This window comes from Tachysurus fulvidraco, chromosome 20, assembly GCF_022655615.1.
Source record: "Tachysurus fulvidraco isolate hzauxx_2018 chromosome 20, HZAU_PFXX_2.0, whole genome shotgun sequence".
Taxonomy (NCBI): domain Eukaryota; kingdom Metazoa; phylum Chordata; class Actinopteri; order Siluriformes; family Bagridae; genus Tachysurus; species Tachysurus fulvidraco.
The window spans coordinates 13660031-13682700 of record NC_062537.1 but is presented as its reverse complement, the minus strand read 5'-3'; the positions used below and the strand labels follow the sequence as shown (position 1 = coordinate 13682700).

Below are 22670 nucleotides of genomic sequence, written 5' to 3'. Positions count from 1 at the left end.
TGAAAGCAGACTTAAGACTATAAACAGTGCTTGGGGTTCATTTGCATATGACCATAGAGATACCTGGGGAACAAAATGTATGCAAATCAGGGTCTCTCTCGTCCAATAGGAGCGCACCACCTTACAGAAAACTAACAGCACAAAGACAACTAGACAAACCGAGTCACATCAACCTGGTCTGCAGTCAGGGTGAGAGGAAAGATAGTTATCCGTTTGTTCGGTTAATTTAGTTTAGTAAAAGCCTGTAACAACTACACAACGAAGAAGCTGTCTAGCGATGTTAAAGAACTTCAACAGCAGGTTAGTAGTTTATTTATATCTTCTCACCTTAAGCTGAACATCATCAGGTTTGATCATCATCCAATCCGGAAGCGACCTTTCACTCTCTTTAGACTCGTCCATAACTGTTGTTGTGCACTTTAGCTTTAACTACACAATGTTTACACTGTATAAGGAGTGGACTTTGGAATGTAAGCTCGGTCCTAACGACACAAAACCACATTTACTTACACATAAATAATGTATATTACAGACGCGTATAATAAACCGGCTCTTCGATTAACGGGTTTAATTTTGTTTTCGGTGTTATTTTTGTTGTCGGTTCAGGTTTTTATCTCTAAACTCCCGCGCCATCAGATGTCATGCTTTTACATGCAGTGATTCACAAACAGCGACACCTACAGGTCTGGAGCGGAGCGGCGGAGAAAAATCCGCAGGGTCCTACAGCCGCTCGTTTTAATGCCTTCTCATACAACAACAAAAACGCCTTTTGTTAGTTTTAGGTTTGAGTTCACAGTTTACAGCAGACTGAAATCTCACATGTTTATATCACCACTAAGTTTTGTGAAAACTTTTGTGTTGATTAGATCAACATAGAACTCATAGCTAATAATGCATAGAAACTCATAGAATTGAGTTCATGTTTCTCAGGGATCTCTGGTTTCCTCCCACATCCGAAAATTGATTAGTCATGCTAAATTGATCAAAAGAATGTACAATGGAGTGTTGAAGAGTTAGTAATATATATATATATATATATATATATATATATATATATATATATATATATATATATATATATATAAAACTAAAGTTGAAAACTAAATTAATTACATTTGTTTGTTTGTTTTAGATGGCTAACGTTAACGTTAGCTCAGTAGCTACTTAGTAACATACAATGAGCCGCTATGTTGTCAGACTGCGACTACGTTCTTGAGATTTCCAACAGTGGACATGTTCACATTATAACCTATTATTTAGTTTCAATTCATTTTTTAATTATTCTGCTCGTCATGTCTGTACAGTAAAATCTATTATAGACAACTACATCATTCCATACAAAATAATGTAACGCCACTTGGCCTAAATACTGGGTATCCTTATCCACTATAAAATACATGAGATTAAAACATTTTGCCTTAATTTATTGCTTACAAAAATACCCAACTTTAAATAACCAATCCTTGTAATATGCCTTATATGTATAAATGATCTTGTAGTGAAGGATTATTAAGTAGAATAGTTAACGATTGCTAGCCATTGCTGTCTATAGACATTAGCTACCTTCATTTGACTGCTTATAGGATAAATGTCAGTCATTCAAGTTATATAATAAATAAACAAGCAAACAAACAAACAAACAAATAAATAAATAAAAATGCAAAAAAAGTAATAATACAGATATACAGATATTTTTAACAGGGTATAACAATGTATGTGAATGTTTACGTCTCCCAGTAATACATCAGCTTCATTATGTCAAAGGTGTGACTTATAAACAGCTTTTTAATTAGCAGACTTCAGTAGAACCAATGAACCGCCTTGGATGAGTGTAAAGGTGTCACCAGGATGCATTCTTTAAGTGAGAATTTTTATACCTTCCAGGGTAGAAAGATTTAGTACACACCATTTCCGATATAGCTAATAAATGTGTGGTTGTAAATAAATATATAAAAAGATCTATAAGTCAGAAGCTAAAGATACTTTGAAATTAGGTCATTTACTGAGAACATATTTCTGACAACTTCAGAACTGATGTCACATACATATATAAATAAAACGAAATGAGATGAATCATTTTGGGTAATGTTTGTTCTGGTCAAATCACACAAAATTTATATATATATATATATATATATATATATATATATATATATATATATATATATATATATATATATATATATATATACTGCTTCTTCCTTGATATCACATTGAACATGGCCTAAATATTGAGCCAATGATCATGTGGCCTAATAAATCACATTGTTTTATAGCACAGACAGATCTGCCTCACATTACTGTATTTGGCAGATGCTTTTACCCAGAATGTGATGGATGCAAAAGCTTAATTAGCATCAGATTAAACTCAGTAGAAGTCAGGGGCATCTGAGGACATGGTTCATCTGCTAGGAATTTTGTTGTTACAACTAGCATAGCGTTTTAAAACCTACTTTAGACTGGCAATTCAAGAAAAGGTTTATTATATAACCTAGAGTTTACAGGGAATGAAGTCACTGCTCTTTCCGGGGTTTTACACCTGACAGACTGAGAGGCAGTTGCCAAACTGTAAAAGAGGAAACAACAGGAATGACATCAACCAAATACGAACTTAACTAAAGGCACTACACAGGTGTCTATATAGTCTAAAGCCATGTTCACACATACACCAGTTTCTCGCTACAAGTCACCATTAGCTGTACTGTGAAGTTGTCAGAAGGTGTTTCTACTACATAGTAATAATGTTTCTCAGTGAGCTGGTGCCACTAGCATTTCACCTGGCAACAAATCAGTTTTCTCTCTGCCAAAATGGAACATTCTGGAGGGAAAGTGTTTGTATATAAAATCCACCTGTGTATTTGTGCATCATATCAAATAAGATGAAGGGGAAGCAATGTGTTCTCATTGCCACGGATCACATACACCTTGCTCTTTTCACTCCCATTGGAAGTCACTGCATTAATTCAATATTTGCATAAAGTTAAACTTTTAAACGTTAATTCGCTTACATTGTCACCAAAGATTGTCACTTGTTTCACTGGAAGTCACCAGCACTTATTGACAATTAATATCTACTCTCTAGTCACTTGTCACTGCCTCAGTGCCTCAGTGCTTAGCTCCGCAGTGTTTGTATTCTGTTACACCGTGGAGATTATGTCACTAAAACAAATTCCTCGCATGTGAAAACATGCCTGGCAATAAAGCCGATTCTGATTCTGATTCTGATTCTGAAAAACTTTGTGTGGATGCAGCATAAGTCTCTATTACAAGATGGGTTTTATTTAAATATATGTTTAAGCAAGACAATTTGACAAATTCTGTATAATTGTGTACGTTTACATTTATGGAATTTGGCAGACACGAATCCAGAAGGAATTTCAAAAGGTCTTTGAAGGTTCTATCAATGAACACATCCATCTGGTTCAGTAGGTCACAAGCTAAGAAAAGAAATCTCCGGTAGGTAAATTAACAACAAATGCGAAGACTATTTATTTATTTATTTAGAAACTTTTAAGTGCTAGTTCAAGTATTTATGAGAGGTAGTCCAAACTGGTCGGGCATACTATTGGTGTGATGATTTATTTAGACATAGATGTTTCCAAAAGTCAAAATGTTGGTCTTGGGATTCAGTTGAGGGATTCGAGTCATGATTTGCCGTACGTGGAATCTGGGAATCGATGCTATTTTGGGTGGTGGATCGACTACCATTTGCTCATCAGCAAAAAAAAAATAAAAAAATAAAAAAGATATTACTATTAAAAGATCTTACAATTGTGCTAAATATTTCTGAATATTTCAGCATTGCATAATTAAGAAATCTGGCTGTAGGTTTTATCTGGTGTTCCAACAATATACTGGTGTTCCTGATATTAAAAACGAGACATTCGTAAATTTGTCTGCCTTTCTCCTTCCACATTTTGCACAAGATAACATGACTGAGTGATTTAGACTAGGTGCTTCTGTGACAGGGAGATGTGATACGAAACACGAAATCAATCTGCTGAAACAGATCAAATCAGGTCAGAAGCAATCATTCGTGTATCATTTACTAAGAGAAACCGACTTTACAGTTGAAATCAGAACATGCTTTTTTTAAATGTGTTTTTAGTGCATAACATCTTCCTTATTAGTGTGATAAAAAATTCAATGCTGGTGCTTTCAGCAGTGTCCTTTCTCCTAAGTGGGAATGAGAATTACGCCACAGTTCTGCTCCACACTCCGTCTCTTTAAACGGTGGAGTGTGTTATTGTACAGGGGAGGAGGAGGGAGAGGGTCATTGGGTTCATTCCCATCCCGTACTGATGCAGCGCCCTCTAAAGATATCCAGGATTGGATGATTTCTCTCCCTCTGCCGTTTCATCAAGCTGGCTCGGCTTTTAGCAGGCACAGATAAGTGTCAGATGTGCGCTAAGGAGAAAAACAGCAGCCGTGTAATCAGCTGATTATTCGACTTGTGTCCATGCGATTTGATTTGACCTTTAATTCAGGACACGGAGCCGCGATCAGCTGATGAGAAGCCGGACAGCTGCCATTTTGCAGGTCAACCGAGGTTTCGCTTCCAACTTGTCCAGTGCACAAAGCCGACTAAGCTAAATAATTGAGCTGAGATCGCTCCGTCGACGGCACAGCAGAGTATCGGAGATGGAGAGGAAACCGGGCCGCTGTCGGGAGATTTGAGCGAGCATATGGCCAACGGTAACACGAGAGAGATGGATAGAGGGAAAGGAAGGATTACGGGCGAGTCGTTTCCGAGAGGCGGCTACGCACAGCAGTACAGCACGAGTCTTCCCGCATTGCAAGGTCCTGATATACAGGAGCTCGCGTCCAAACGTGTAGACATCCAGAAGAAGCGCTTCTACCTGGACGTGAAGCAGAGCGCGCGGGGCCGCTTCCTGAAAATCGCAGAGGTGTGGATCGGCAGGGGAAGACATGACAGCGTGCGAAAAAGCAAGCTTACGCTGTCCATGGCCATGGCTCCAGACCTGAGGTATTGCCTTGGGGATTTCATCGATTACTACGCGCACGTAGGCCTGCGAGGCGGCCACGCGCCACGGCCTGAAGAGTCGAGTGACGCGCAGCGAAGGCGACAGCCAGAACATCACGCAGCTCCCGCATCACCCAGCGGCTCGGCGGCGTCTGAAGAGCCCGCACACCGTGTGCTGAAGAGCGAGTCAATCGAAGGCGACAACCGGAAGTACTATTTGGATCTTAAGGAGAACCAGCGCGGCCGCTTTTTACGCATCCGGCAGACCGTGAGCAGGGGGCAGGGCGCAGTGGGGTACTATGGCCAAGCCGTGGAGCAGACCATCGTGCTGCCTGCGCAGGGCTTAATCGAGTTTCGGGACGCGCTCTCACAGCTCATCGAGGACTACGGCGATGAGCGTGAGGCCAACGGGCGAAGCGGGAGGGCGGAGCGCGACCGGGAAGCGGCGTGTGCTGAGCTGCCAGAGGCGGCGTCCTTCCGCGTCGACAATAAGCGCTTCTACTTCGACGTTGGCTCCAACAGGTACGGGGTGTTCCTCAAAATCAGCGAGGTGCGCCAGCCGTACCGGAACACCATCACGGTGCCGCTGAAGGCCTGGTCCCGCTTCGGTGAGAACTTCATCAGGTACGAAGAGGAAATGAGACGCCTGTTCACCTGCCGCAAGGAGAAGAGGACAGAGGCGCAGGCGGACAGCGAAGAGCGCGAGGATTGACGGCGGGCGGGCGGGCGGCCTGCCATCTATGTTCTGTTGCAGTATGTCACAGTGCTCCGGTTTATACAATATCCTCATACATGTTTAACAGTGTACCTCTATAGCCTGTTCAAGTACCGCACTGTACTGTACAACTCCGATCAATCACAATAGCACTTTTACATTAAAGTACTGTTTTTCCCCTTTAGTTCATTTCACGAAAGGTTGGCTTGAGACCAGGTTGTGTATGAGCGATAGCCTATGATTATTATTTTTTTTGTTTTGCTGACTTTAAGAGGCTCTGAACACAAGATGGAAAGGTCCAGATGAAAATGTACATTCAGCAATCTGCAGTCAGGCTGAAGCGCGCGCGCTCTCGTCTGTGGGCGTGTGTGTGTGTGTGTGTGTGTGTGTGTGTGTGCGCGCGCACGCGTCTGTGTGTGTGTGTGTGTGTGTTGTGTGTGCGCTCTCTCGCTCGATTCATTTATTGTAGTCTAGTAGCATTTAAAATGCCCGTGTTATACATGCAGAATTAGTGCACTACAGATTGAGCAGGTTGTGCAAATTGGCTGTGATGCACGACCAAACGCACTATTAGAGAAAAACGTTTAAAGTGATTTAGATTAAAAAGGTTTTAGAATCTTATATCACATCATTAATATGGATACACTAATCCAGTGTTTCTGGTCAACCCACAGTAATGTCAGTCAAACAAACATGTAATGATCCAGACTGCTTTTCAGTGGCTCATTGAGCAAACCTACAAATATCACCCACTGCTTTTATTAAAGCGATGTTTTATGATTGTTTGATGCACTATTTACCAAGTGGAGACTCCTATAAACAGTGATTATTCCTTGGATTATAATTGAATTGGATTAATTACTTTTGATTATAATAGACTTTCTTTATAAAGCTTTAAATTAAAAAATGTAAAGATATGAAAAGAATATTAAGATAGATAAATATAAATAGGATTGAATTGATTACATACTTATTATCAGGGGGCTTGGTGGCTTAGTGGTTAGCACGTTTGTCTGTCATCTCTGGGGGTTCGTTTCCTGCCACCTCCTTTGCATGTTCTCTCTGTGCTTCAGCGGTTTCCTCTGTGCACTCTGGTTTCCTCCCCTAATCCAAAGACATGTGCTGTAGGCTGATTGGTGTCTTTAAATTGTCCATAGTGTGTGAATGTGTGTGTGTGTGTGTGTGTGTGTGTGTGTGTGTGTGTGTGTGTGTGTGTGTGTGTGATAGGCACCCTGTCTAGAGTGTCCCCTGCCTTGTGCGCTGAATCCCCTGTGATACCCCAGGTTCCACGTTACTTTGCTTAGGTGGATGGATAGACCCAAATTCATGAGCACAATATGTTTAAACTATGTAAATAGGTTTTCCAATAATAATGAATATAATAAGATAATCTAACACTAATGTTCACACGTGAAGCCCCTTTGCTCCCCTCTGTATCATTCGAGAGTGATAACAGCAATAGTCACTATCTCAAATTAAGAGAATCAACAGAATTGGTAGACTTGTAGTGGTATGTGGTTTTAGCAGTAATGCTCCTAATGCTAGGCTTCAAGTTTGCTATTAGGTTAATTACCTGAGAGAATTTGTGTTCTCCAAACATAGGCCCAGTTTTTCTGAATTAAAGTGCAAGCTAAATTCACACATACTTGCACATTAGGTTCAGCTAAATTGCCTTGAATTAAGGCAGAGAGAAATGTCATCAACCCTGTATTATTATTATTATTATTATTATTATTATTATTATTATTATTATTATTATTATTATTATTATTATTATATAAAGTGAAAGAAAGTGTGAAAATGTGGAGATGAATTTATCAGAACCGAAGATCTGCTTATTATTTAGTATAGTCATAACAGACGACCAGTGGATAGCCACATCATGACTTAAATAATAATGTTAATAAATACAAAACATACAGGATAATATTAAGGGCTTTACAGCATGAATTTTTAAAGGGGACTTCATATCGTAAACGTTTTCACAGTTTAACAGCTCTAACGTCCTTTTCATAGGTGTTAACCAACGGAAAACATTTAATAGCGCTCTCTTAGCGTTGCCAGTCCCCTTTTGAGGACAGCACAAATGTTTAAAGCACTCTTATATAATAACACTCAATGTTTGTCTTATGATTTATTCTCATTCCAGTCGTATGCATTTGCCGGTGTTGTGCAATTTACTGTGGAAACTTAGAAGGACGCAGTAAATCTCAGATAGTTTAAAATAAAAAAAAGTGTTCAAAATATTAGAGATTTTAATAGAATAGTGGTGTTTATAAGATTATAGTGCAATGAAAGCAGCATTCCTCATTAAGTCATCCATTAACCTCTAAATTGAAGGTCTTTCAAATGCCTTTTCTATGAGGACATCACATTTGTCCTCATAGCACAAATAATCTTAGAGGTTAACTTCCTGAAACAGATAAAGCCCCTTTTACTTATTAATAGTGGGCGTGAGTTGAAAAACACACTCAAGCATGTTCACGTATGCAAATAATGTCCAGCTGACAAAAAAAAAGCAATCGTTTCATCAAGTCCTGTTGGTTCGTAGTGCTTTAAATGACTTTGATAGTTTTCTTTTCCTTTTTTTTGACCAGCGAGTTTAGATCAGTTCTATCTATTTCACATGATGAATATAAGGAAACTCTATAACGGGCTTTTGCTCAGATGGCTGGAATGAGACATAGGCAGCACTTCCCACAAGCACTTTATTCAAACAGCACTTTGAGCTGCTGCTACTGTTGCTGCTTTTACTATTCAGTCTTACTAAGAGGATCTGTTTCTCATCCACGTGACTGCAAGGAGGGGTCTCGGTCATTTCGAAACAATGACAATCATACACGTAAAAAACAGACAGAAAAAACATTTCACTATACACTCTTACTGATATAGAAAACACAGCACACAATAAATGCCCTGTAGACACATTACACGACCTAAAACATCAGTGTTTTACGACAACTAATGTCTCACGATGCAAAACAAGCAATGTGAGGACTTAGCTGTTCTAAACACTAACGATAAATAACTAAGACTAAGTGAAATAATGATATACTGCATGTACAATTGGAATCCCTCCTTTCAGTCCATCCAAACATATTGTACAGTATATGATGACAGTTGCTTCAAGTGTGACATTTCCACTAGCAGTACAGTTTGTATCTTCTGGGCATGGATTACACCTAGTCTGCCCTTTCTGACAAGTCGTCTTGCTTTGTTTCATTAAAACTTTAACAACTGTGGTTTATTACCTCTTTTACTAATACTTTCTTTTTCCTAGTCACTTTTTTTGGAACATTTCAGGGCTCACTCATTCTGGGCATTCACACAGCATAGGTTTTATACTACGGTATGTTAATCGTATCCAAATTTGAACCTTTATTTCTTCAAGTTAAAAGGCTGTACCCTTGAAAAAGTGATAAAGGAGTAAAGGCCATAAAGGATGTTACCTCTAAACAACGAATAGTACAGATAATACAAACGCAGAACAGGTTTTAAAACATATATATGCACTTTAAAACTGTATCCACGTTTGTTCCCTTCCTTTGACCTCATAGAAATATCTAAAAATGGTGTTGTATGGAAAATGGTCCCAGTTCTATAGTGTGTCATGTGGTACCATTTTTATTCAGGGTGGTATTGATATACAGACCTTGTGTTTGCTTTATCGTTAGTTTACACCATTTTTCTTTCCGAGTCGTCCAGGATGATCGACTAGGACAGAAATTTGCTAGAAATTTGAGAAATTCAGTAATAGTGAAGCTGTTTGAAAAAGTTTAGCCTGGTACATCGCAGCTATCATAGTTAATTGTGAAACTTGAATTCACTGAATTGGACTGTTACAATGCATCCAAGTAACACTTTTAAACCATAAGCCTTAAAATCATTACAATGAGATTGTAATGATTTAGTGTAGGTTTATGATTTGTTGGTACAATTTTGCAAGTTTCAGTTCTTCACCAACACGTCGTTGTTATAGTTCTGTTCAGGAACATTTAGACAATAATGTTTCAAAATAACAGTCCAGCCAAAGGTCACAGGCCTTTTTTTTGTGTTAATCAAAAGATAAAAGTTTGATGTAGGTAATGTGCTGTAAAGGTGTAGAAGCTTTATTGAGGTTTTTTCTTTCTTTTTCCTTTGTGTTGATAACGGCATCTCTGCTGCAGTTGGAACTTAGAAGTAGTGTTCGATAAAGGTTTCAAAAGAAATGGTAAAATAAAAATGTTTTGGTGTATCTTTTTGACAACGTATCGTACATCCTTAGTGTGTCCTTCTGTAGAGTATTATAAGACTCGAAACAAGAAAGCAATTGTTCTGTATTGTAGCACTTTCTTTATCGTGTGTACTGTATTAGTTCCGGTTTAATATGTATGGTACTGTATGAATATTCATTAATTGCCTTGTAATGTTCGTAAAAGGTTGCAACATGTAGGATATGTATCTGAAGGCTAAATAAGGTTTTTTTTTTTTGGTTCCTTTGTATTTTGTTGTTTTTTTATGTTCATGCATGCCGACAGTTGGTCCTTTCTAACTCTAAAAAAATGGTGCTATATAATAATATATAAAGGTGCTCATACGGACCACAGCTGCATGCATGTCGAGTGAAAAATCGATGAAGTAGAGAAAACGTGAAGCTAGCCATCGGTCAATCAAAAAAAAAAAAACAAAAAAAAAAACAACAGCAAAAAAAAAAAAAACTCCATGAGCAGATGTGGGTTTGTGTAACTGTTAATTTCACAACTGCTCAGTTGAAACCTTAACATCATGACAAATTTGCACCAGCAGTGCAGTAATCAGCAGCCCATCTGAGAGTAAAAAAACATATAAATATATATTATCCAGAATCATTCTCATGTTTAAAAGCTTTGTGAAGGATTCCTGCACCAAAGTAAATGCTGAGAAATGAAATGCCTATTTACAGTTACGCAACCTTGGTGTGGATAAACTCCAAAAAATCCATAGACAATCTAATCGAATTAAAATGAAACCTTTTTATGCTCATGTTTAAAAAATGTTTTTGTCTTCTTTTTTTTTCTTTCTTTTTTTTTTATTAACTCGTGTCACAGAGTTTAAGAAAAATGATAGCTATATATTGCAGATTGTTAAGTGGAAAGATATATAAGCCTACGCTTTTAAAACAAAGGAGAATGTGTCGAATGTTGGTTGTATCTATCTTCGTTTCTTTTAATAAAAAGCAAACAACTCAAATCGAACGACACAGCGTGTGGTACATTGTGTTTTTATCTATACAGGACTTTTAATGAGACACTCACATAATCACCTGAATCATTGTACAGGGTTCTTCAGTCTTGGTGCTTGTATTCAGGTCAATTTATAGAACATTATTAAATACTTTCACATGGTGAAATTTTTGAGATTTTGTTCTATATATGAGTTCTGAAACCTGTAGGATTTCCTGAGCTGAAGTGTTTTTCTCTTTTGCATATATCTCAGAATCTGATTTAAGGTGAAAGTGAACACAAGCGCAGTGGAGAAACTTTGTGAACATTTTGACAGCCAATATCTGAATACAATGTCCAATATAAATATATATATATAAAGGCTCATGTCAGCTTCACTACAGCATGTAGCTATCCAACATATAGCTTGTATACTGTAAATGAAACGATTCTTAGCTAGAAAGAATGTACAGAACGCTATCTCCTGTTTTTATCTCCTGGCTTGATAAATGGGATCCTTAATCACAAAACATGGTGGAAGGCAGACTAGAATTTCTAAGTAATTTAAAAGACATTTCCATGTCGTTTTGGTGAACTACATTCTAGGTGTCAAAGTATGTTACATACAATTTTTTCACCTAGTTTCCAGCAATCTACCACACTAACAACCGATGACCTTTCCAACACTGCTGCACATATGACAGTGCGATAATTAGTTGCTAGGATGTTGGGGTCTATAAACAGCCAAAGAAGCAGCAAAGATTAAAATGTTCACAGTTTATGACCCAAAGGACTTGCCGGATGAGTACTTTCAGAGGTAACTGTTCATCATTCATGTAGAATGCAACAAAATCGAGTTTCTATTTGAGTGAACCCTTTCATGAAGCAGGAACTCTTCGGTATCAAAATTGCACAAAGGCATCAATTCAAAGAAAGCACAATGGGATGTACTGTTATAGGAAAATAACTTACAACAAGGTTTTTTTTCTAGAAATGTAAAAATATATGTAACCTATACCTAACAGTGAACTTCACCATATCAATGCTTCAGCATTTTTTTTTTTTTGCTTAATAACAATTTAAAAAAAAAAAAATCTGTTTATTATTAGCCTCAGATTATGTCGAGTCTTCGCTACGCAGTTCTCTCAGAAAACAGTAAAGAGCTGTTACTACAGAATCGAGAAACCATTAGATCGATCGCATTCATTTACTTTATTAGAATTATATCCTGCGATACCATCAGAGCTGCTGTAAAAATCTATCAACAGTTTCTGGCCAATCAGATTTGAGAATTCTTCAAGGCTGTGGTTTTACGAAACTTTTTTTAGCCCGCATGTCATCCTTGCATTTACAAAAAGCTTTACAGAAGTAGCTTTGGTGTAACGTAGAACTGGACTATGGAGGCAGTAACTCATCAAAAATTCATTAAAAGAATGAGCAAATCTAATTGTTCCTTGGTGAATTTCATGTTTCAAGTAAAGACTAATCGACAACTAGTCCTGCTTTAGGGTGAGGTTTAATTTAAATTTAAAAGAGGAAGTGGTAATGACAAGAGCATTCTTTGATTGTGAAAGGATAGCCTCTATCCTCCCTGAGGTCAGTTGATGCAACTGTTTCACCAGACCACACTTCCTGTTTCACTGCTACTGTTCTTCTCACATGCCCTCAGCACATGATAGTTCCTACAGCCAACATTTCATGCCTTTCTGTTATATCAATCTTTTCATTGTATTTGTATTTGGACAATGACCTTTGCTGTTGTATGACATGTTGTATGAATAACACAAGGCAGTTTGAGTCAAAGAATAAATTTGTTTTTCATTTGCATTCTAACAAAACAGTCTTGAAGGTCAAATGTAAAGAGAAGGGTTAAAAAAGGAAAGAAAGGAGAAAAGACAAACGTCCACTTAGGACCGCTGACGGAGACACCAGTCACAGAGCATCATCAGATGTTCAAAATCATCAATTACCACCATTTATCGTTTTCCTGATGACAATGGGATGTCTACAAGACAATATAGATTGCTCTTTTTTCTCAAGGTCTCATCATGTAACTAATTTTAAACAAGTACACGTTGCTGTTGCACTAGAGAAGCACAGCCTATGTTCTTAATGTTAGCAGTGCTGGGTAATTTCCTGTGCTTTAGCACTTCACAGTTTGAGGTCAAGCGATTTCCTTTCTGGTGTCTCACTCGATGTTCCTCAAACTAAAGTGACAAACTGCAACAGTTCCCTACTAAGACAGGTCACATATGCTAACTCGCGTGCTTAGGCAAGCTTTCCAAAATGGTGAGTACACAAAACCTTTATCGTAACAAAATACGTTTATAAAATAATGTATTGTCCATAACTCGATAGCTATCGATGTGTACAGTTGAGGTAGATTTCAATAACGATAAGCAGATTTGACCTGCAGACAACTGGTAATTACATTTGTTCTCAAAAATAAAAAAGGAGTCTACCTTTAGTGCTCACATTATTCTCTCTTATCCATCCACCTGTCACTGTTACGCCTCTGAACGTGTATTATATGTCATTCTGCTTCTAATGCATGAAAAAAAAAAGTTTGCTTTCCTCCACAGAGGCGTATTTCAGCGTTGTTTCATTCGCGTGTTCGATAGCGTTTCCACAGTATTTCTTACACAGAGATTCATATTGGTATTTCCACATCTTATCTCATCTCGCTGTAGTGTAGTAATGTAGTAATAACAAATGTTGCCTAAAAGCATGCTTTGTTCAACCGTTTTCCTCTGTTTATACTGTGTATGTGTATTTTGATAGACAGACAGACATCAGAAATATTGCAGCAACAGATCATTTAAGATTATTTATTGGTGTAATGCGATTGAAGGAAATCTGGTTAATAAAATAGCACATTTTACATGCCGTGCAGTCACATGATTTAAACTGAACAAGCGGAGAATCGAATGCTTATCTACTGAGAGTAGTCAAAGTTCAGTTTTAAACAGCAGGACAACATGCGCCAGGACCATCGCTGGCATGAAGCTTGGTGAGATTTGTTTTTGTATATAAATGTACATACACAGAAACATACTGTATAAAGGAGCCCACAATGGAATGAGTGGACTTTTAGAGGAAACAAATGAGCGGACTAGAAATAGTTACAAGTAGTCAAATTGACCTTGGCTAAATTATACTGGATACAATTACACTGGAAATGTGTTCAGCTTTGTGTGTGTGTGTGTGTGTGTGTGTGTGTGTGTGTGTGTGAGAGAGATATGGTCATCTCAGATAATTATTTAAACTGTCGCTGTAGCGAAGCCAAGCCAGCAAGTAACACTTCTACAACACAAACGGGTTGATCTTCCCACATTTGCAGGAGGTCTTTTTTACACTTAGAGACAAATGTCATGCAGTGTTCAGAAGTACACTAAGACGTACAGAGGGCAGTGACATGCGGAACTGAAGAAAAATTTTGTTGCTTTTTTTTTTTTGCAGGGATATATTCTGCAGTAAGCAACTATGGAAGTGCGAGGGAGGAAAGGGTCCATCGAGCTTCTTTCCACCCCTAACTCATCTAAGCCAGTAGGAACTGTGGCATTGAGGAACTTCACCATACCCAGGAAGAAGAGGGTGTCTGGACAAGGTTTTACCAACTTAGCAAAAAATACATATCATTAGTCTTTCTGAGAAGGAGGATGTGTAGACCTTATAGTGTCTCACCGGAACAAGTCTTCTTTTTAAAATGTCTGTTTTTATGATTCTGTACCCCATTAACCAGTCCTCCTGGAGCCTTGTCCAGAAGACAGCCGTGATTATACTCTCATTCAAGCTAAATTGAAAGAATCCAGATTAGACATGAGGAAGGAACATGCTAATACCTGGCTATTGAAGGATGTAACATTAGTGCACAATGATGGGTTTCTTCAGGAATTCTCTGAAAAAAGGTAAAGCAATTCAAGCAGTAATACTATAAATAATTCAATCATTAACAACTTGTTTTTCTACCGGTTAGACTTTACTGATGATTTGTCGTCTGCAGGTCAGAGATGCGTACAAAAGGTAGACATGGGAGAGAAATGGAAGAACGTTTTTGCTTCTTGGTAGAATCTTCTGAAGTAACAAGTCAAATTTACCAGTTTGGATTAAGGACTGGGAGCCAGGACCAGTATTCTTTGGGAAAACCCTCACACGGGGTTTATTTGTTTAAGCATGTTGATGTGGCTCTGAAGCATGCAACTGCAAGCGCATGTAGCGGGGAAAATCTGATTATTTTCAAGGTCGGTTTCATGGCAAATGCCAAAATGTTGTCCTTCAGTCTGTCCGGCTGGTCTGAATTTAATATTAAATAGTTTCAATTGCATTAAGGGATATTATGCATTTAATGTTTTTTTTTAACATGTATACTGAAGGTGCTCTTTGGAAAGGTGAAAAAAGTCACACCCAGTTTGGAGTGGAACAGAACCGTAGACCCTATTGTTGGCTTTGACTGTCACATGGCAAAAGATGCTGTTTCTTATCGTGACAGTGTTTCCCAGCAAGTTATGGGCTCATCGGTATGTTTGACAACAGCACAAAGTAAAAAATAAATAAAAAAATAACAAAAAAAACAAAAAAAAACCCAACATAACAGACGTGATTTTATAGCAAAATAATCAAAGATGGATAAAACAGCATATCATGTTACTATTCCACTATTACAATGTCCTGAGGTGAACAATGTACTGTTACAAAGTGCCTACAGGGGACGCTTCTTCCATGAATATCTATTTTATAGATATCGTCATCATATTAATATCATACAGATCCTCTTAAAAAGTCTTCTGAATTAGCTGTTACTATAGAAACAATAACATCACTTAATCTAAACCTGGGATTTAAAATACAGCCGACATTATAAATAGAGCTGCTATTACAGAAAAATAATACCCATCTACACGGCATGATATTGCAGAGTTTTGATTATATTGTTGCTATTTGATTCTTGCAGGTGTTTCTATATGACTACAATCAAAACCAAGAACTCAACAAACGGCCAAGGCAATGTATGCCATATGCTGTGGTTTCATTTGCTCCAGCTGTTAGTGCTGCAGCACCAGCATCCATAAGTCCACCTGTTTCACCCAATAAACCTCCTGCTAGCCTTATGCATGGTATGATAAAGCACTCCATAACAAAGATGTGTTTTGCTAAACTACTCAATATGCATTCACAAATCCATTAAATGACAGTTCTTTCATTTGTTTATTCAGAACCATCTGTGATGACACACATCTGGATTTTAATAAAGCTCTGATTTTTTCCAATCTACCCTGGCAGGCCCTCTAGAGCATTTGAAAGGCTGCACTGTGGCTAAAAGAACGGGCAAAGGAGAGAATGCCACAGTGACGTTCAAACGTTTTGCAACACAAGGCTGCCCAGGCGTGGAGTACCAGTCACAAACTCCAAGAGCAGAGGCTAATGGAGTAGATGCTTCTCCGTTTCAGTGCAACGATCCGCAAACAACTCCTCCTTTTACCCCTCACCAGGCATACATACCTTATTATAATACAGCAGATTATTTCAGCTCTTCACTACCATATTATGACAGTGGCATTTCATGGCAAAGCTACAAGGACTCACCTGCATTCCCTTCAAATGTATACAACCTGAACACCACAAGTGTCTGTGGAGGTAATACAGACACCTTGGGGGTAATAGCTCAAACCTCAGCAGAAAAAATCTCCACCATAGTCTATTCATCTCGCCTTGTTAAAGACCCAAGGTTATCCAGACAAGAGACAAACATACAGAAGAAAGGCTCAGATGAAGAAATAACATCTAGTGTTCCTGACGGTAAGGAAAAGGAGGAGAATGAATCCACTTTATTTTGTGAGAAACAGTCACTGGAAGTGGATAAGGAACACAAAGAGGACAGGTTCCCTAAACCCTCACTGGATGATCCGAGCAAATCCAGTTCCACTGCACAGCCAAAGACTGAAAATATGCCTTCACTTAAATTATTTAAAATGAAATTTCAAAAATATGCTCCATATTTCAAGATGACAGAGGAGGAGAGACGCACAAAAATATGGTCCAAAGAAAATTTGAGTCCAGCGCAAAAACTATTATTGATTGACCGCATACATTTCTATGAGATGCATCACGAAAGGTATAAACAGGGACTGCTTTTTCAGAAAGACACCGAGACAGAAACTGACTTCAGTAAGTCTCAAACAGAGTCCCAAAACAAAGTCTGCTCATCCACACATTCTCCTTTACTGAAAAAAGGAACCCAATGTGATGTGAATCCTTCCAATATGAGAAATTCAGTTAGTGCCAATGTTTTCAAGTTGACAGCTCCAACAGTATTGGTGGACTCTGAGAGAAATAAAGTAGATATGAAGAATACAGACAATGATGAGTTGAAGATTTGTAGACATCATAAAGAAAAGCCTGTGCAGGAGAAAGAGGAGGATCCTTCTCCAGAGTCTCAGACTAAGCCTCAAGATGGAGATATGATTCAACCTGTAAAAGAAAGAGAAAGGATTTCAGAGACGTTCATTGTGCAAGGTACCATGCAATCAAATCCTACAGACGAGAGCAAAACTATAGAAACGACACATGATTTCACCCAATCTTTATGTCCTAAAGTACAAGTTGGGATAAATTCCCAAGATGTCTGTGAAAATGAGATTTCCACAAGCTCAGAAGAGTATTCTTCATGTATTCCTTCACTAAGCAATACCATAGAAGACTGTTCTGAATTTGAGGAACACGTAATAGCCATGGAAGTGGCAAACTGTATTGACATCTCAACCAGCGATGCACTTGAAGGCACTGACTGCTCCTGTGTTACTGCGATGGAGTCTGGCCAACATATTCAAAATAGTACTGAAAAACAAGATGGAGAAACATTGACACATTCTAAATCTTATACCAATTCTGAGATGTCTATAGAGGTTGAGAGGGAAGAAGCACAACACAACACTATTTACAATTCATTATATAAACGATTACAGTTAGATCAGCTATTGTCCAATTCAAATAACGCAAACAGTTTCTCTAACAAATCATATCTCAGGCAGAAAGGTCTAGACAAAAAGCTTGCTATCGATTTACCAGATATTCATGTTAATGAACCAAAAGAAGAAGAAGACCTCCAGCTTATACTTAAGATCAAATCCAGCCAGACATCCCCAGACACACTTACACTTTCTGAACGATTCTCAAAATTAAGACGCCTCCGTCGTAAGCTAGCATCCTTTGTAAATGTAAATAAGCTAACCGATAGCTACTCCACACATCTCAATGGAGATTTTAAACCAGAAGTTCAAATCTCATCCGTCGATGGAGGACAGGGAACAAGAAACAATAACGCTGAATTGATTAAACTCATGGCACTGCGGTACAATAAAAATAGGTTGAATGCAAATCGTAAACACCTTAGACAGAAGCGTTCAAATGTTCTGTGCAGAAAAAGCTCAACTTCAAGTGTGTGGAGTAAAAGAACTTCAGGTCAATTGTCGTTTAGTTTTCAGATTCAGACAAATCATATCAGGAAGAATCACTTACTAAAAGCGAAGAAAAAAGGTAGAACAAATCAAGGCTCAAAAATGAGTTCTTGTGGTCAAGCTTCATTTCGCAAGTTGACATCTGACTTCTCGGATGACATTTCATGTCTCGATATAGCTAACAATGTTGATAAATGTTCTGATTCAAACCTTGATTCAACTTCTGCATCTCCGTCTACTACTCAAATCCATGGCAAAGCTTTGGGGTCCAGACTGAATTGCAATGCCTCTAATATTGTAACTGAAGAGGGTTCCAGTGAAAATAAGACTCGACATGGTGACGAGTTCTCTCGAATGAAAGGACCGTGCAGTAATCCTGTCAAACAGTCAGAAGATATTGTCCATCATGATGTTTCAAAGATTTCAAGCAACAATGAGATCAAAGAATCAGAGGAAAACATCACTTTAGATTCGGAAGGTCTGGTAATAATCGAGGAAATGGAAACAGATAGTGGAACAAAAAATAACAAACCCAGTCATCAAGAAAAATCTTCCATGGTCACATGTTCTGCCAGTAATGAGTCAAGTAATGGTGAGAGCGAAGAAAGAGAACACAAGGAAGAGACATTATTACTGAAAAAGCGATCTCAGGAGGACAATTGTGACACTAAAACGATTTTGCCAGATTACGACACTGGAGCTTATAAAGACACAAGTAGCCCTGTTCCCACTGTCTCAAGTATCCCTTGTGATATAACCTCAGGTAATATGATCAGCAGCTGCACTGCCAAAGCCCAGACAGCCCTGACTTCAGATTCACCTAAAGTAATGAATAATGAGAACGACACACAAACCGAGGCTGGGATTCTTGGTGAAACTGCTGTGGACAATTCTGGTAGTGGTTTAACCCAAAGGGTATCGAGCACCAATTCAGGGAAAACCAACAAAATCTGCACTCTTCAAGATGGAGATGTACGCAATAATACAAAAAACACAGATGCAAATGAAGAGGGGCCATATACAAATCAGAACGGCTTAAAATCACTGAAAGGTGCCGAGGGAGATGTTGCAGAGATCTTCACAAAGAAAACCGATCATCATTCGGAGCTCGCTTCAGGTTTTCAATGCCAACCATCTTTACAGGATACTAAACGTAGTGGGATAACAAACTCACTTGTAGAGACGACATCAGATTTCCACAGCAGAATCATTAAAGATGCACAAGAAGACTTTGCAGGGACAAAGGACAATCTGCATTTAGCTTTGCAAGGACAAGTCAAAAATAGCCTCCCAGCAACTTCTGATACACAGATCATTTCTAAACTGAGAGAATATTTAACTAAATTTGAGTTCACGGTTAAAAAACCGGACGCTGTCAATAACCCTCTAGCAGAGGTTCATGTTCCCGACACATGGATAACTTTAGATAGTACAGCTCACAAACAGCATTTACAAAACACAAGACACTACAGCAAACAAGCTGATATCGCACACAGACAGAGTGGAACTGCACCTTTCCAAGTAGCCCCTAAAAAACACAAGCAATGTAATGGGGACAAGCACATTAATAGCCCCGTATCAAAGAGAAGAAGAACAAGCAATCTGGAAAGGGTCAGTCCAGACAGTACCTTTACTGAAACAGTCAGAAATGAGCCAAGTTCAAATCAGGTCTATAAGGACACTCAACCATATCAGACTGCCTCTGGTGTACCAAACATGAACCTTTGGTTGCTAAACCATGGAAATAAACTGCAGGAAAATCAGATCTTCTATCCCCAAGTTTTAGGAAATCCGAGCAGGTCAGGTGGACAGCAAGGAAACGGATCAAGAGAACAGCCATATCAAATAAATCAGTCAACTGAACAAACCAAATATGAACAAGTCCATATCACATACGTCCATAATAAGTACAGCGTCACTGATATATCCAACACTCTAAAACTGGCTGACCATGCAGTTTCTTTGGCAGAACTTGGTCCCCTGCAGTCAAAATGCAAAAGAATGCTTCAACATTTCATCTCCAACTTCGAAAAAGATCAGAAGATTTCTTTCCACCAGTCCTGCATTTCAAGGAATCTAATCTTGGAAAAATACCTAGACCATCCTCCACCACCAGTCGAGTTGAAGTTTGAGGCAATAAATTCTTTTTTGGAACTGCAGATGATAATCGAGGCCTGCCAATTTGTTGACAACAAAATCAATTTTCTCAGAAGGAAACCAACATTTAGGAGTTTGCTCTGGTACGATCCTTCTCTCTATGGTGAACTTTATAAGGGCACTGTTGGGTTTCAGCAGCAGTCGTCATTGTTTTCATCGTTCCAGCAGTGCCTTTCCAGTGACGACTACAAAAGATTGCAAGAATACTATTGCGCAGTGTCCACTTTGCACCAGCAGTTACAAGAAGCCCCTGAAACATCGTACTACATGTACCTGAAAACCAAGCGGGAGAGGTTGGAAATAGAAGCTGCATTTAGAAATCCCTCTGATGTTAAATTCTTCTTTTTATCTGTACCAACAGCTGTCATGGTCAATTTAGGGGACCGCTTGGAAATTTTGAAAAAGACGTACGATACTGTGATGACGTTTATTGAGACACCAGCGGATCGGTTACCGGGTACATTTGATGTAGGGAAAGCTGAGCACCTGTCCATTATATGCAGATATCTTCAAGAAAAAATCCTCTATTTGAAATCGCATAATGAAATTACAAAAATTTCATGGTTCGGGATGGAACATCTTCTTTACGATGCATCAAAGGTTCTTGTATGGAGTGAATCGGATCGTGGGATTCCAAATGAAGTGCTGGTGAAATACAATAGGATAAATTCTCAAATTGTTTATGGGGAGGCCGAGGCTCATTTAGCCCATATTAACAAAAGTGATCAGTCACCGCATCCTTTGGATATTGTGAAAAGGACACCACCACTGCAAATGAATGCTATCAGAATCCCATCAGCAGGGGTATCCACGGAGAGGACTCAAACCGCACTGGTAAGTTTTGAGAACTGATTGCCGTTTTGCTTCTTACAATAGTTTATCTGTGCCTTGCAGTAATAAAACACATATTTTACCATCTCTAGACTCAAATGGAAGATGGACCAAAAGAAACATTTCAAACACCCAGTAGAAGGTAAGAACAAAAATAAAATCACTAAAAATGTGTTGCAGGAATGAGTTGAGGTGAAACTGTGACTTTAAAACTTAGGAGTGGCTTACAAGTCACAAACATGTCACGTCTTGAATGTCTCATCTCTTCAAATTCCTTATGAGCAGTATTGCTGAACGTGCATTCTTCTCTTGTTATAACGAATCTCTGTTGTTTTTAGAGCATCACATCCATGCTCAAGAAGTAACTTCAGTGATGATGTTACCCCACTTATTCAGCCCAGTCTAGAAGCTCAACCTGGAAACTCACCTTTTTACACTGATCTCACCCAAAGAAGTAATGCATTGCATTGGAGGAATAGCAGAAATCCTGGCTGGGACTGGACCCCACCAGACACTATCAAATCGTCTCACTCGAAAATAAGGGCTTTGATTTTGTCTAAGAGTTTACCTACAGCACACCCAAAAGCAACAACAACAACATCTTTGACAGATCTGCAAAACCATGCAGTCAGACAGAAACAATCGTCAAAACCATTGATTGTGAAACCTAAACCAATTGAGCGGGGTAAAGCTCCTCCAACAATCAGTGCACCTCAGCATCTGGAGCGCTTAAACGATCAAGCAAACGAGTTCAGCATGCCTATGATACCGGCTTTTCCTTTCCCAAGTTTCTCCCCAGATGCACCCTCGGCAATCCCTCCACCTCTTCCACCACTTCCGTTCTCCGGTACTTCGAATCAAGTGCCACTGCATAGCAATCCACTAATAAGCTACCCTTTCTTTGTCTTCAATGGCCAAACATACTCCACTTCAGGCTCTTCTATACCTGTGTCATCCATTCATACTGAAACTCAGTATCTCCCTCGCCCTGTTTAGAAAGAGCATACAGTGTTTGGTACTGTTAGAATTTGTTCTTTTATCAATAGAATGTTTTTGTTTAAAACAAATCCAGATACTTCTGAAACCTCCTCCTATGGTTTTACTCTAAAACAGTCATGCTCTTATCTACAATGCTCCTAACCAGTTCTTATATGTATAACATGTTAATTGTAAATACACGAAAAACAGTATCTGTTCAAACTGTAATAGCTTTGTGAATAGATGTTACATTTGTTCTTGTTTTTTTATGAATAATATATTTTAACATTACATTGTTTATATGTTTATATTGACTAAAAATGCACTTTGTTTTATAGTGTCAAAGCTGTTAATTACATGTTTCAAAAGCA

General features: G+C 38.5%; 3 protein-coding genes across 8 annotated transcripts in view; 2 read left to right on the top strand and 1 right to left on the bottom strand.

Moving 5' to 3' along the window:
* The window catches only part of wrn (WRN RecQ like helicase), a 25644-nt gene extending 24973 nt beyond the window's left edge, over positions 1–671 (bottom strand). For all 3 annotated transcript variants that reach the window (XM_027141140.2, XM_047805103.1, XM_047805104.1), the window contains exon 1: positions 328–671. In XM_027141140.2, coding sequence (XP_026996941.2) covers positions 328–402 — 75 coding nt within the window. In that variant the 5' untranslated portion in view covers positions 403–671. The remainder of the gene's footprint in view (positions 1–327) is intronic.
* LOC113639332 lies at positions 148–22670 on the top strand. Of its 4 annotated transcripts, none has more exons than XM_047805099.1 (9): positions 148–300; positions 14339–14486; positions 14622–14787; positions 14883–15120; positions 15253–15396; positions 15831–15993; positions 16160–21324; positions 21414–21463; positions 21660–22670. In XM_047805099.1, the coding sequence occupies exons 2-9, from the start codon at positions 14363–14365 to the stop codon at positions 22315–22317; spliced, it is 6708 nt and encodes a 2235-aa protein (XP_047661055.1). In that variant the 5' UTR covers positions 148–300; positions 14339–14362; the 3' UTR covers positions 22318–22670. The 4 variants fall into 4 exon arrangements, with proteins under 4 accessions (XP_047661055.1, XP_047661056.1, XP_047661054.1 ...); XM_047805100.1 differs by lacking the exon at positions 148–300 and adding an exon at positions 3262–3456; XM_047805098.1 differs by lacking the exon at positions 148–300 and adding an exon at positions 13013–13168.
* purg (purine-rich element binding protein G) lies at positions 4022–10915 on the top strand. The gene has a single exon (XM_047805105.1). The coding sequence runs from the start codon at positions 4686–4688 to the stop codon at positions 5694–5696; it is 1011 nt and encodes a 336-aa protein (XP_047661061.1). The 5' UTR covers positions 4022–4685; the 3' UTR covers positions 5697–10915.